Raw genomic sequence first — 13,310 nt, 5'->3', positions numbered from 1 at the left:
TATGGCATACAGAGGGGAGTGCTTACAAAGTAGTAGGGTAAAACAAACAAACAATTGCGGCGATCGAATTTTGGTAATTTAATCATTCTCCTGATTATGCAATTTTAGCTAATGTATTGCGAAAAAGTTTGTTATCGGTGATGACTACAATACTGGATGAAAGGTAGTTCCATTCCTGAGATGTACGGGGGATGAAAGATTGAAAGAAAGACTTCGTGTGACATGTATCATATGTATCAATTCCTACCTTACTGCGATAATCGACGCATTTTGAAATGTACTGAGGCCGCAGTATGAAGTCGTCTATTGTAGTGTGATGAAAAATTTTATGAAGTAGCGAAAGACAGGCGACTTTACGGCAGTTAGCTAGTTGAATAAGTGCTACGTTAGTTTTCATTGAGGTTAAACTCGCAGTACGGTTATAATTACAAAGAATGAAACGAGTAGAGTCATTTTTTTACTAGTTCAGGTGAAGTAATAAGATTAACACGACTGGGATCCCATATTGCAGGTACATATTCAAGTTTCGAGCGTATTACAGTCCAGTAAGGCTGTGCTTTTAACGTAGACGGTGCTTTGGAAAAGTTGCGCCGTAAGTACCCAAGCATATGATTAGCGTCGTTAATAATGACGTAATCTATATTAATGGTCCACTTTTAGTTATTTGTAATGTGTACAGCAAGATATTTATACGACTTAAGAGAATGTTGTTCACATGACAAGAATATAAGAGAATGTTGTTCACATGACAAGTGCTACGATTAGAATTAGATATGGATACGCGCATAATTTTACATTTGTTAACTGCACATGGTTCATGTGCAGTTTGCATGAAATCAATAACTAGACTAGCCCTGCACCATAAGAGAAAGCTAGAAAAGGTATGTTCACACAATAGGCCTACCCCATGCTATGCCAATCAACAGTGTACAAGCAAGGGACGCCTCAGCGTGGGAACTTCTCTCCGTCACGGCCTTCACAAATATATTTGCTTGTTGAAACGTTGGATCCAGACTGAGGCTTCCCTTGCTCACATCTATTACATAAAAAAAAATTAAATTATGGGGTTTTACGTGCCAAAACCACTTTCTGATTATGAGGCACGCCGTAGTGGAGGACTCCGGAAATTTCGACCACCTGGGGTTCTTTAACGTGCACCTAAATCTAAGTACACGGGTGTTTTCGCATTTCGCCCCCATCGAAATGCGGCCGCCGTGGCCGGGATTCGATCCCGCGACCTCGTGCTCAACGGCCTAACACCATAGCCACTGAGCAACCACGGCGGGTGATATATATATGTGTGTATATATATATATATATGTATATATATATATATATATATGTGTGTGTGTATGTAATTTAGGCGGACCTCCCATTGACGTGAACACGTACACTGTTGCGCGGAATCTCCACTTCGCCGCTGGTGGCGCTGAGTTCGCATCGGAAAGTCAACGGGACAGGTCCACTCTCGCCCAGCTGCAACCGTGGCTGTAACCTGCGTTTGAAGCATTTTTGAGGAATGCGCATTTGAACATATTTTCTTTTTCGGCACTCTTGTGCGAAGCACGGCCGGATAAAGCGCACGCGTGGAGCTTTGCGAAATGTCTGACTCCTCCATCCCACGGCGCGACAGATCAGAGAAGTTTCCTACACGTGAACAGGCCGGCAGCATTGCACCAAGGCTGAAGGACATGACTTGGCCAATATCCATGCTTGTCTCCATACTGCTTCTTGGAAATAACAAGAATTACATTTTTCCTTCCTTCATCGCGGTTAAATTGGACGCCATACGAAACAAGAACCCGACGATGTATTCGTGTGCGTGGCATCGACCGACGACACGTGCTGTTTTTCAACGCACCCACACGCACAGCTAACAAGAGGTGACCTAAGTATAGGACTATCGCATAGTTTGAATGCTTACCTGTGCTTGAATAAGCAGCGCTGATACCAAATACTAAGCTGCCTACTCAGCAATTACAGTATGAGGCGTCAAGTGTTCAAGCGTGCACCAAACAATAACTATATCGTGCTTTATCGCTCCCATTTCAAAGCGATCGCCAAGTGTAACGCGACTACGTGGGCTAAAGAGACACTATAATGCAATCGCAGTGTTGGCCGCACCCTATCACAAACTACCAACACGTATTCAGCCACTTGCACTGACTTCTAGGGCACTCCACCGTGACCTTTATACGTAGAACAACTCCCTTGCACAAATGAGGAATTCGAGGTCTCTTCTCTCATACTGCATCATGCTATAAACGGATGCATGCCACACTGATGCCACAAGTGAGAAAGCCTTAGCTCTCTTCATATGACACTGACCGCTAGTAAAGACGAAGACATGGAAAGGGAACACAGAACAAATGATCGAACGAACGGGTACCGAATGATCGAGTCAAGGAACACGACCAAAAGTTACATAAAGACGAATTGGCGCACTTGCCTGCGCACTGCAATACCTGCCTCTGCAAACCACGTTTCAAGGAGATAAGATTACGGGGAGAAGTCAGAACCAGAATGCACGCGAACTGATGGAGGCATATTATACAAGAAAGAACGACCAAGACTGTGTTAGTGATACCACCATTACGCTGTTTCAATCGAAGATAAATTTTTTTGATGAGTGGTTGCACTGCTAGGCTGATGAGTGGCCTTGTTGTTGCGTTCTGCGCATGTCATATTTGTCTATATATTGCTACGTGTTGCCCTGTATAAATTACTTGAATGTTACCGCCCGTGTCGTTGTTTTCTGTTCTCTTCCCCTGTCTTCGTCTTCATTATCGGTCAATATGATATGCAGTAAACACTAACTAGGCGAAACTTAAGTTCTTCCTAACTGTCTTCTCAGCGGCTTCCTTTAAACTGCACTAGGCACGCAGAGACACGCAGTGATTCTGAGCACCAGCAGCACCCAGCACCAAATCGAGCTCGTGAGACACAGCGATCACTTGGGCGCGAGGCGTGTTTTGGCAGGTTTGAGAACCGGAGACAGCGGGGTAGCCACAGTTCTTTTTTTTTTTTTTTTCGAGAGGGGCACGCGTCTGACCTATGAGCGCGCTGGGGGGAGGGCTCCAGGCTGTGCGAATGCTAACACAGAAATTTAGAAGGGGCATGTGCAAATTATTAGCAAGTTATTAGCCGGGCCTATATCGCAAAACTTCGACTCTCTAGATTGTGCACGACGAGCTCTTTTTGCCGAAGTTCGCATCAGTTAGCAGCACGCACATCAGCTGTTCGCTGTCCACGATGTGCATCCGCTGAAAGTCGCGCGCACCTCCCAGAATTTGTTTGCCGTGTGTCATGCTCAATTCACCGACTGATAACACACTGTGACCTACGTCACACTGTGTGCCGTCGCGGCAATTTGAAATTGTCAAAGTCGCCATGCCCACGAAGTTGCGAAAAACTGTCCCGCAATCAAAGGAGAAAGAGATAAGAATGACAGCAGGAATTTCCCGGTTCATATACACCTCTTGTCGGTGACTTTCTTGGTTGACCTGTAGACGCTGGGAAATATGGTGGGCAGGTATGCTGGATTCCTGGGATGGTTCGATTTTCTGCCGTTGACGAAATGATCGCTGCAGACATGGCTGTGCTTCGTAGGCCTCCAGGGGCTTCCATCGGCACTGAAATAGCCAAGAACAAGCACACCGAGAGACGTCAAAATCTAAGCTGCATATTGCGCGCGCGATGCTGCACCACAGAGGGCGCACATGAGCCAGCTTTCAACGACCGAAACTTGAACAACTTGCTGTGCATTCATGATGCGGAAGGGCAAGCGTACGAAAGCACGAGTTCCGGCCGCATTCCGCCCGCATCGGAGTGCTGCCGCAAATCGAACCCGCCACATAACCCTCAGCAGCAGAACACCGTGGACTGTGCCCACACTTATAGGGTAGAGTCACTGGGAAAAATTTCAGAGTGCCGCAAAGGTCAGGATTTGACTGGCAACACTGAGCGGCCACCGCTATATACCTTCCAAGCCGACTGCGTCGCGGGATGGCCGCCGCGTTGGAAGAGCTTGATATTCGGTGACACATCGGGTTGAGTGTTTACTTAAGTACCAATACTTTCTGCCCGGAGATAATGGTTGCTAAGAACGAAAATAAAATGTTATTTTGTGCGAAGTAATGCAGCCGGTGGTTGTTTTGCACGCCGATCGCGTTTACTGCTGAAACTGTGCTACGATTGTGGACAGCAGCTTAGCGCTGCTATCGGGAGCTTATGCACGCGTTTTTTTTTTTTCACTTCTGCGGAGCGAGCTACGAAGGAAACATTTCGTCACTTCGAGCCGGAATGAGGCAAGCTTGTGCTTTTGGGCGTGAACCTCGGGGACTGCCGTCGGCTTCTATTAAATGTGTCCAAGCAGGACGAAACTAACACCTGACAGTGTCACAGGCACGTACGTTCATTGTATAATTTCACAAGCTAAATCGGATACATTTCATTTAGTTTGTAAACGGATACCGCGCGTTCTCGATTCTACCGGGCGACTTCGTCCGCCGTATACGCACGACGCACTGCGACTGCCGTGTGCGCACCGGTGTTTGGCCGTGATCGCGTAAGACGATAACCGGAATAACCGGAAAGCACGGAATAACCGCGTGTGTTGAGCAACAAACGCGTACACGTGTACCCGCGTCAAGCGTGCAAGACGCGAACGATCCCTGCAATGAACTCCTTCACTTAAATATCTTCTAAAACAGTGCCGAAAAGCACAAGCAAGGTGTACTTATACCTCGCACGCGCGGGTGTTTTTTGTAGGCTTGAAGTTCTCCAGGCCGATTCTGTGTAACCACGCAGAACGACGCTCTCAGTCATTTTTCCCGGTCGGAATCTAGAAAAAAGTCTTTCCAGACTCAGTTCAGTTGCTGCATTCGAAGGCGCAGGAGCTAGGCATGATTTCCTTGCAATCAAACGCGAGCGCGACAATCAGAACACAAAAAACGTAGGGAACCTGCGCTGCATGCGCTCTAACTTAGTCGGCCCGCCCGGCGCTTGGAAGGTATATGGCTCCCCCAAAGTCACGTGGTACGGTTGGGCCAATAAACGCGTCGGCGGCGCGGGGAAAACGAATGCGGTACTCTGAAATTTTTTCCAGTGACTCTATTATAGGGGGCGCGTCAGCGCCACGAACCGCCATTCGTGCGTTCGGTTGCATGCTAAGGCACAGCTCACTGCTTTCACTAGCTAGAAAGTATTTTTTCTTCTGGTGTTGCGTACTTGTGGAATTGTAATTCTCCCACCTTTTCGAATTACTGTCTTTTGTTTCATACGTTAACGTATTGCATTGCCGCGTCATTGCCTATTTGTGTAGTGCACTTTTATAGGAGCCCTCACTGTATGGTATGTCTGTATGTATGTAGGTCCTGAGGGATCAGTCTGGGACTGATGCGGGCCGCTCCCACGTCGGTACAGAGAGGCCGAGCCCCTCCGCCGTCACACGGGCCCTCCGGACAGCCCTGAGTTGGTCCGCCAGCACTTCACTGTGCAGCATCCGCTGCCACCACTGTTCACCTCGAGAACCATCACCGGCCAACGCCAAGCAGCGCGAAAGCATGTGTTCTAAATCGAGCAAACCCCCACACTTACTACAATAGAGTGAAACCCCGCAGTCCGGATTAATTTTGTTCATGATGACCGGGTTAGGGTACGTACGTGTCTGCAGAAGCCTTAATGTAACCGCTTGTGGCCTACTTAATTTAGAATGTGGCAGGGGGAATGCCCTGCGCCCTCGGTAATAGTGCTTGGTGATTTCGTTGTAGGTTAACAGCTGGTCCCTGTACTCAGGAGCGCGAGATCCAGCCCCTTCAGGGAGTACACGGCACACTAATCCTCGTGCCTCCCTGTGCGCCACCTCGTTGAGGTTACACGGGGCTCCCTCCACTGTCCCCATGTGCGCCGGGAACCAAGTAACTGTATGCGAAGTGATGATATTCCTACCCTGCAGCAGTCTGTTAGCCGGTTCCGCAACAAGTCCTCTCGAGAAGGCTTTAATCGCAGATCGCGAGTCACTAAACACCATAACTCTTCTTGAATCAATTAGTGCTAGAGCAATAGCCACCTGTTCGGCAACCCTCACTGTGTGCTGCTGTACTTTTGTTCTGCCAACTGTCCGTTGCTGTCATTTTGCAGGGGATGCCACATCGTTAAGGTACTCACCATACAGTACCTTTGTGTGGCTGCTCCTTTTTCAAAGACAAAATGGCATTAAGCCCGAAGGGTAGAGCACACAAACCAATAGAATAAGCTTTGGTGCTGCGCTGAAGCTCCTTAGACGCTGCTCTAACAAAAAGCGAGGACGATATATTTATAAAAAAATTTTATACATCTAGTTCGATCAAGAGCGAGTCCAGTCCAAAACAAGAAAACATGTGCAGGTAGAGGCTACACACAAATGTAAATGTAGGAAGAGCATATTAAAATAAGTACACACAAAAGTCGCAGTTTCGTTCGAAAGGTGACCCATATTGATAGCCATAGCAAAGTGTCAGGCAACTACACGAAGTAAGGGTCGTAGTTTTATCGGTCGCACACATTGCAATAAACATTCGCTCACTAGTTAACGAGCACGTTGTCAGGCACGCACAGGCAAACGTGAATCTCACTCAATGGCCGCGAACACTCCCTGCCGCAACGCTAATTATGTAATGAGGTAATTATTCAAATTATGTCATAATCACCTCGCGCGCTCTATTATACTCGCGCGAGGTGTGGAGGAAAACGTGCGAGAGTGACCCGAGAAGGACGGTGGCTTATTGGACGCCACGTGATCATGCGCGCTATGGGGGCGAGGTGAGCGCGCGCGTCTTCTTTGCTAGCCCGCACGTGGCTGCGCAAGGCGAGGATGATCCCGAAGGTAATCTGTGGCGCGCCCAACCTTTGCGACCGCCGCAAATAAAACGGGGTGCGAGCAGCGCCACGAGCGGGCTCAAGAGAAAACGGACGCTCGGCTGCTATCGCAATAAGGGGAATAAATTTTGCGCATAAAACAGAATGAAACAAGTTATGCACGAATAAATCATTTAGAAATTGTGCTATCAGATAGGCGAGAGCAGAGTGTAATGCGTGGCCTCCATCATCGTCATCACGAGCCTATTTTCATGTCCACTGCGAGACGAAGACCGCTCCCAGCAATCTCCAATTACCGCAGCTTTTCACTAGCCGATTCCAAGAGAAGCCTGAAAATTTCCTAATTTTATCATCCAAGCTAATTTTCTGCCATCCTTGACTGCGCTTCCCTTCCATTGGCAGCCGTTCTGTAACTAATGGTCCAATCTAATCGTCTGATCTGCCCTACGAATTACGTGGAGTGCCCTGCTCAATTTTTTTCTCTTAATGTGAACTAGAATATAGGTTATACCCGTTTGGATCTCTTATCCACACCGCTGCCTTCGTTGCGTCTACAATTTTTCTTTCCATCACTGTTTGCGCGGTCTTTAATTTGTTCTCGAGCTGTATTAACCTCGTCATGTTCTTTGCCTTGCTTAGGAACAAGGACGCGGTGTTTGTAGACGCTGCACGTTACAAAGACAAACGCAGCTTTGTCGCAGCAGTACTTAACCACAACAGACAATGCTGCACAAGCTTGACTATAAACACGACACGCATCGAAACGGCGGAGGAAGTGGCTATAGGGTTAGCCATAGCACAAACCAACGCATACTATATAATCAGCGATTCCCAGACGGCAGTACGCAACTTCGCGAAGGGCCGGATCTCAGCTGAGGCGCTAAACATACTCATAAAAGGCAAACCAACAGGGGAAAACAGGTGCGTCCAAATCCTATGTATACCAGCTAACACCACCGACTCAACAGGAGAGGATAACCCTAACGCGGCGGCACACAACGTAGCTCGAGGACAGACTTTCCGAGCTGCGATGAATGTAGACCCTTCGACAGGGGCCCTCCAAAGTATGGGTATGGGAAGACAGATTGACCAGGTTCAACGACATCACCAACCATAACAAGATGCAAAGATGCACTTATCCACCACCCCATCCACAACTCACTAGATCGCAAACTGTCCAGTGGCGACAACTAGAAACCAAATCCTACAAGAGCCCGACACTATAATGCACGCTATTTATCCAGACATATACACAACAGATAGAAGCAAAGTGTGTGGCACCAGAGCCACGCTGCAACACATGTTATGGGAACGCCAGGAACTAATACAGGACAATGCGAGCGAAGCCTCCATCGACAGCCTCCGCGCGCGATGGCAAGCCGCGCTGCTCAGCTCGAACCTGGAAGACCAACTCTGGGCATTCCAGCGGGCCAAGGAAGCCGCCGAGAGGCAATAACTATTGGCCGTCACCTCGGCGGGTGCCCCAGCCCACTAACTCGCAGGTTGAGAATCGTTCTGATTCGAAATAAAGTTTTCTCACTCACTCACTCACTCTGTATTAACCTCCATTTTTCTGCCTCATATATTAGCACCGGTAGAATGCATAGATTGTACACTTTCTTTTCATCGAAAGTGGTAAGCTTGCAGTCAGGATTTGGTTTTCATTATTTTTTTATTATTTTGTAAATTCACTTCTCATCAACAGGGTCCTGTATGAGATGAATGGTTCGTTGGTTGAATTAGTACTCTTACGACTAAAATTTTCATATAGCTGTTATGTGGATGGGCAGTTCATTCCACACATACTTACCATCACATTCAGTCTCCTGCTATACACTCTGTAATATAGTCAACAAACTAAAATCGAATTGGAAGCTTGTCACGGAAGAGATTACAGATGTGCCTAATTTTACAGCGAAGCTGTTAGCCTCTAGTTGGTCGGGATTTTTCGTGGCTTGCTCACCCCAAAACGAACGGCACTTGGAAGGCTTCGTGTTTGAGTTTCCGCGTAACAGAATTATGTTTTTAGCTATATTCGAATTACAATTCTATGCTATTATATCTGCAGGTTGTGTGTAAGTCGTACTTTACACATTTTCTGACGCATTCTACTATGAGAAATTCAATTAGTTAAATAACGCACATGTGCTAGCCGGACGGCCTACAAGAATCGGGACGTATGCTGTGCTAACGGTACTACCACCTAGCGGCCGCGGCCACTCATACGGCCCTCAAACGGCAGCTGGAAAACGACTTTGTTTTTCAGTTTCCGCGTAACAAATTTATGTTTTCTGTATATTTGAAAAGCAATCCGAAGCTATCATGTCAGCGGCTTGGTTGTAAGTCGTACTTTACGAGTTTTCTGACCCAATTTACTTTTAAACACTCATTTATTTCAATAAAGCGATTGTGCTTGTCGAAGAGCCTGTAATAATGAGGATGTAACCAAGACTTCTGGACCATCTCCTTTTGCCGAACTGAATACGGACAAATGTCGCGGTATAGTTTGCCTCATTTGTTGAACACATTGCAAAGCAGCGGAATAGTACTGGAAAGATGCAGCATGCGAGATATTCAAAAAACCAATTCCTGTTACTTTTTCCCTTTTTTCCAATCTCTAGAATCAGAGTTCAAATCCATTGTTATTTGATTTTTTTTACGAAAAACAATTGTCCTGAATTATTTTTACAGCAACGCTGTCTGTGGCTTGCGGCAAAGCCAACTTTCTCGCGAATGCTTTGTAGCTCTCAATCTAACGTAGGTATCTCGGAAAAAATTACACTGAAATTGGCCGCTGAGACAACTCTGTCATATGCCGGGTTTCATTTACTTGTCATAATTCGTCCACATTAACGTTGTAAACGCCATAGAATTCCCGTCTGCTAGTCGATACGTGGGCATCTACGGAAGGGAAACGAACAGCCCCATGTTTGTCCGCTAGAATAAAACTAGTCCTTCCAAGTTTCATTCAGCTATTTAACTAGGAACTATGCTCAATCGCAAATTACCAGCAAACGTGCTTGCCTGGTGCACTCCGTTGTACAGCGCCCCGGTCAACGCATATATATCGTGGCTCGCGTCGAGGCCCGGTTCAACGGCCACCTGCGTCTAAACGACGCTCCGTCGCGGCTGCGACGACAACACCTGCGTCTTTCTAGCGGCGTCGTAAAAGCCCTTCGGTGGTAGCTCTGTCTATGCATGACATAGTCCGTGGCGTAGTGCACCTTGTGGGTAAGCATGGATCATACCCACGCTGGCCCATAGTGTGCGCATGCGCGTGTCTTCGAGACGTACGCCCGACTTCGCTCCAGGTTTTATCGGCGTGGCATGTATAGCTTTGTGTGCAAATACATTCGATCGTGCCCTCAGTGCCAACGCCAGGAGGTCCCTGCTCAGCATGTCTCTGGTCCTCTCCAGCCCATTCCGTGCCCTGACAGGCCCTTCGATCGCATAAGCATTGACCTGCACGGACCTTCATTGCATAAGCATTGCTTCCAGAATCTGCTGGATAGTTCTCGCAAATCGAGCATTTGACACATTGCGCAGAAACAGTAGCCGTGCCTGCTGCCACAGCCCGTGATGTAGCAATCTTCCTCCTGCGCTACTTCGTTGACCGTCACGGGGCACCTCGCGAACTGTTGAGCCACAGAGGACGTGTGTTCCTCTCCGAAGTCGTAAAAACGCTCCTTGCTGAATGTCGCATAGTTCGTAACATCACCGCCACCGCCTACCATCCTCAAACTAACAGTTTCACGGAAAGATTCAACCGCTCTCGTAGCCACATGCTCTGCAAAAAACGTCGCCTCTGATCGCGCTGGTTGGAATCTTATTTTGCCGTCCATCACGTATGCCTAAACACTGCACCACGACCACACGTTTTCCCCCATTTTTCCTCTTGTATGGGAGCGAACCTTCGACGAAGCACGACACCATTCTTCCCTACCGACCCGACTCATCCGAATGTACGCCCATCTCTGAAGCTCGCCCGCTCCACCACAACCGTCGAGCACTGGCAACGAAAATTTCGACTTGACGATGACCCGCCTTGTCACTTTGTTCCAGACTTTCTTGTGTAGGTTTGGGTTCCAGCAGTTTTTTCTGGCCTTTCCTCCAAGCGTGTCTCCAAATATTAAGGACCCTACCGCGTTATAGCACAGACATCGCCTGTGAACTATACCGTCCAGCCTGTCGCGCCCCCTACGGACCAACGCTGTCGTGGTCGCGAAACTGTCCACGTAGAGCGCCTTAAGCCGTATAAACGACCCACTCATACTATGTTCACCATGAGTCGCGAGGATGGCTCTTTTTCCAGTGGGGCGGTGATTGTAGTGAAAAGGAGTGCTCAGCGCTGCAGCCACATCGCTAGTCATCCGAGAGGCGCGAGCTCGAGATTGCCTGGGCTGCTCTGCTTAAGACGCTATATATATATATATATATATATATATATATATATATATATATATTCATATCATAAGAAGCCGAGACAAACATTGACACCAAGGACAACATAGGGGAAATTACTTGTGCTTAATAAATGAAATGAAGAAATGACAAATTATGCGAAGTTTGTGGGTTCGGTTCCCACCTGCGGCAAGTTGTTTTTTCATCCACTTTAATTTCCATTAATTTATCATTTCTTCATTTCATTTATTAAGCACAAGTAATTTCCCCTATGTTGTCCTTGGTGTCAATGTTTGTTGGCTTCTTATGATATGACTAATAAAAATCGGGCCCCTCGGTTAACCCCCTTTCTTCTCGTTATATATATATATATATATATATATATATATATATATATATATATATATATATATATATATATATAACCTTTAATATCAGTAGTTACGTTGATTCCGATTCGAATCAAGGCACCGAACACGATTGCTTCTCGGTGGGATATTTTCTCTCTTTAAATATTACCTGTCAAGTTGGGGATGCGGCTCCAACATGAAATTATACGGTAAGAATATTCCTTCGTGTAATTGTCTCATAATTAATACTGCTTCGCCTTTCCAGCTAAACTGCAGCCTCTCATTTCTTTCTTTCTTTTTCTTTTTTTGCTGTGAGCCCCAATATAAGCGCTCATGCGCATGACTGCTATTGATTCTGATTTTGAGTGAATCCGGCTTGGCCTCATTTCGGTTACTGAGCCAACTATATATTGTTATATATTTACGACTTCGGCATGTAAGTGGCGATGTTTCCATGCCTAATAAATGTTGCTCCAACCCCAATAAATAATTAGAAGAGATTTTTTTTTCGTGAGTCTATAGCATTGCATACTGGAAAGAGAAGCAATACTGAGACACACATCATTCACGTGCATTTCACACGCCGTTGATAAAAGACTCCGTCGAAGGGGTCACTGAAGTCTGCAGCTTGTTCAGGGTCAAGAAAGCACGCAAAGCAATTTGAAGCGAGGCGAACATACAGCAACATATTCATTCTTTAGGCATAGCTAGGCTAACCATACCATTAGAAATAATTGTTGCCTACCTACTTCTCTTTAAAATCTTTATAAGATATAATAAAGTTTGTCATCTATATATATTTAAATATATTGTGTCTGTACACGCTGCTCACAGTGCAAATAAAAAAAAAATGTTACAGTGAAGAAATACGGGTGAGGTAGCCACTGCTGATGATTATAATGCGCTCGTACTCCTATTCTCACGATCTGCAGAAATAAACCAAAAGTATAAATTAAAAGTCGTGCACGTCCGCACCAATAATGATGCAGTAAGTATTTAGCCACAAACACATTTTTATGAGTTCTTTGCCGGGCGAACACTGACTCAAACGTAGTAGCTGGGTCATGAGAGTCCGGGAAGCGGGAAGTCGCAGAGGGCGTGACTCAGCCTCGCAGAGCACTTTTTTGTTCGATGCCGGCTGAGGGATTCCCAGGCGCAGTCGAAGATCTTTTCTGTGTATAGCTTCAAAGCGCTCGTATTGACTATCTGAGGTTGACATCAGATCAGGTATCAGATAGGTATAGGTAACAGGCCGCGCTCACATTTTTATGTAGCACTGAACAAGCTTCCAGTCTTAGGGTTGCACTGCTCGAGACAGAGGGAAAAGGTATACACACACTCTGGACATTCGAAGATATCACGTGCAACTTAAGTGTACCACGATTGCAGTCAAAGAGCTGCATTCCTTCTGCAGAAGTCAAGTCATTAGTTCTGGAACATTTGAATACGACTTACCCGAATCACCTACAAGTATACACAAATGTCTTGGGAAAAGTAGACGCAGACAGCTGTGCAGGTGCAGTCTATATTCCCTCGCTGAGATATATGATTGGTCTGGCCGCCTCGACTGTATAGCCTCGCCGACAGTTGTGGAACGCGTGACAATAGCTGCTACTCTGCGCAAACTAAACATTTTGCCCCCACAGAACGTGGTTCTCCTTACGGACTGAAATGCCGCGTCGCAACAACTCTACCGTGGTC

General features: G+C 46.6%; 1 protein-coding gene across 2 annotated transcripts in view; it reads right to left on the bottom strand.

Moving 5' to 3' along the window:
• LOC126535303 (uncharacterized) overlaps nt 1-13,310 on the bottom strand; it is a 54,672-nt gene that overhangs the window by 10,789 nt on the left and 30,573 nt on the right. For both annotated transcript variants that reach the window (XM_050182198.3, XM_050182197.3), the window contains exons 2-3: nt 3,477-3,632; nt 1,393-1,495 (exon numbers count right to left, since the gene is read on the bottom strand). In XM_050182198.3, coding sequence (XP_050038155.1) covers nt 1,393-1,495; nt 3,477-3,632 — 259 coding nt within the window. The remainder of the gene's footprint in view (nt 1-1,392; nt 1,496-3,476; nt 3,633-13,310) is intronic.

This window comes from Dermacentor andersoni, chromosome 7, assembly GCF_023375885.2.
Source record: "Dermacentor andersoni chromosome 7, qqDerAnde1_hic_scaffold, whole genome shotgun sequence".
NCBI lineage: Eukaryota > Metazoa > Arthropoda > Arachnida > Ixodida > Ixodidae > Dermacentor > Dermacentor andersoni.
The sequence above is the reverse complement of the archived record's forward strand: the minus strand, read 5'-3'. Positions and strand labels throughout refer to the sequence as shown.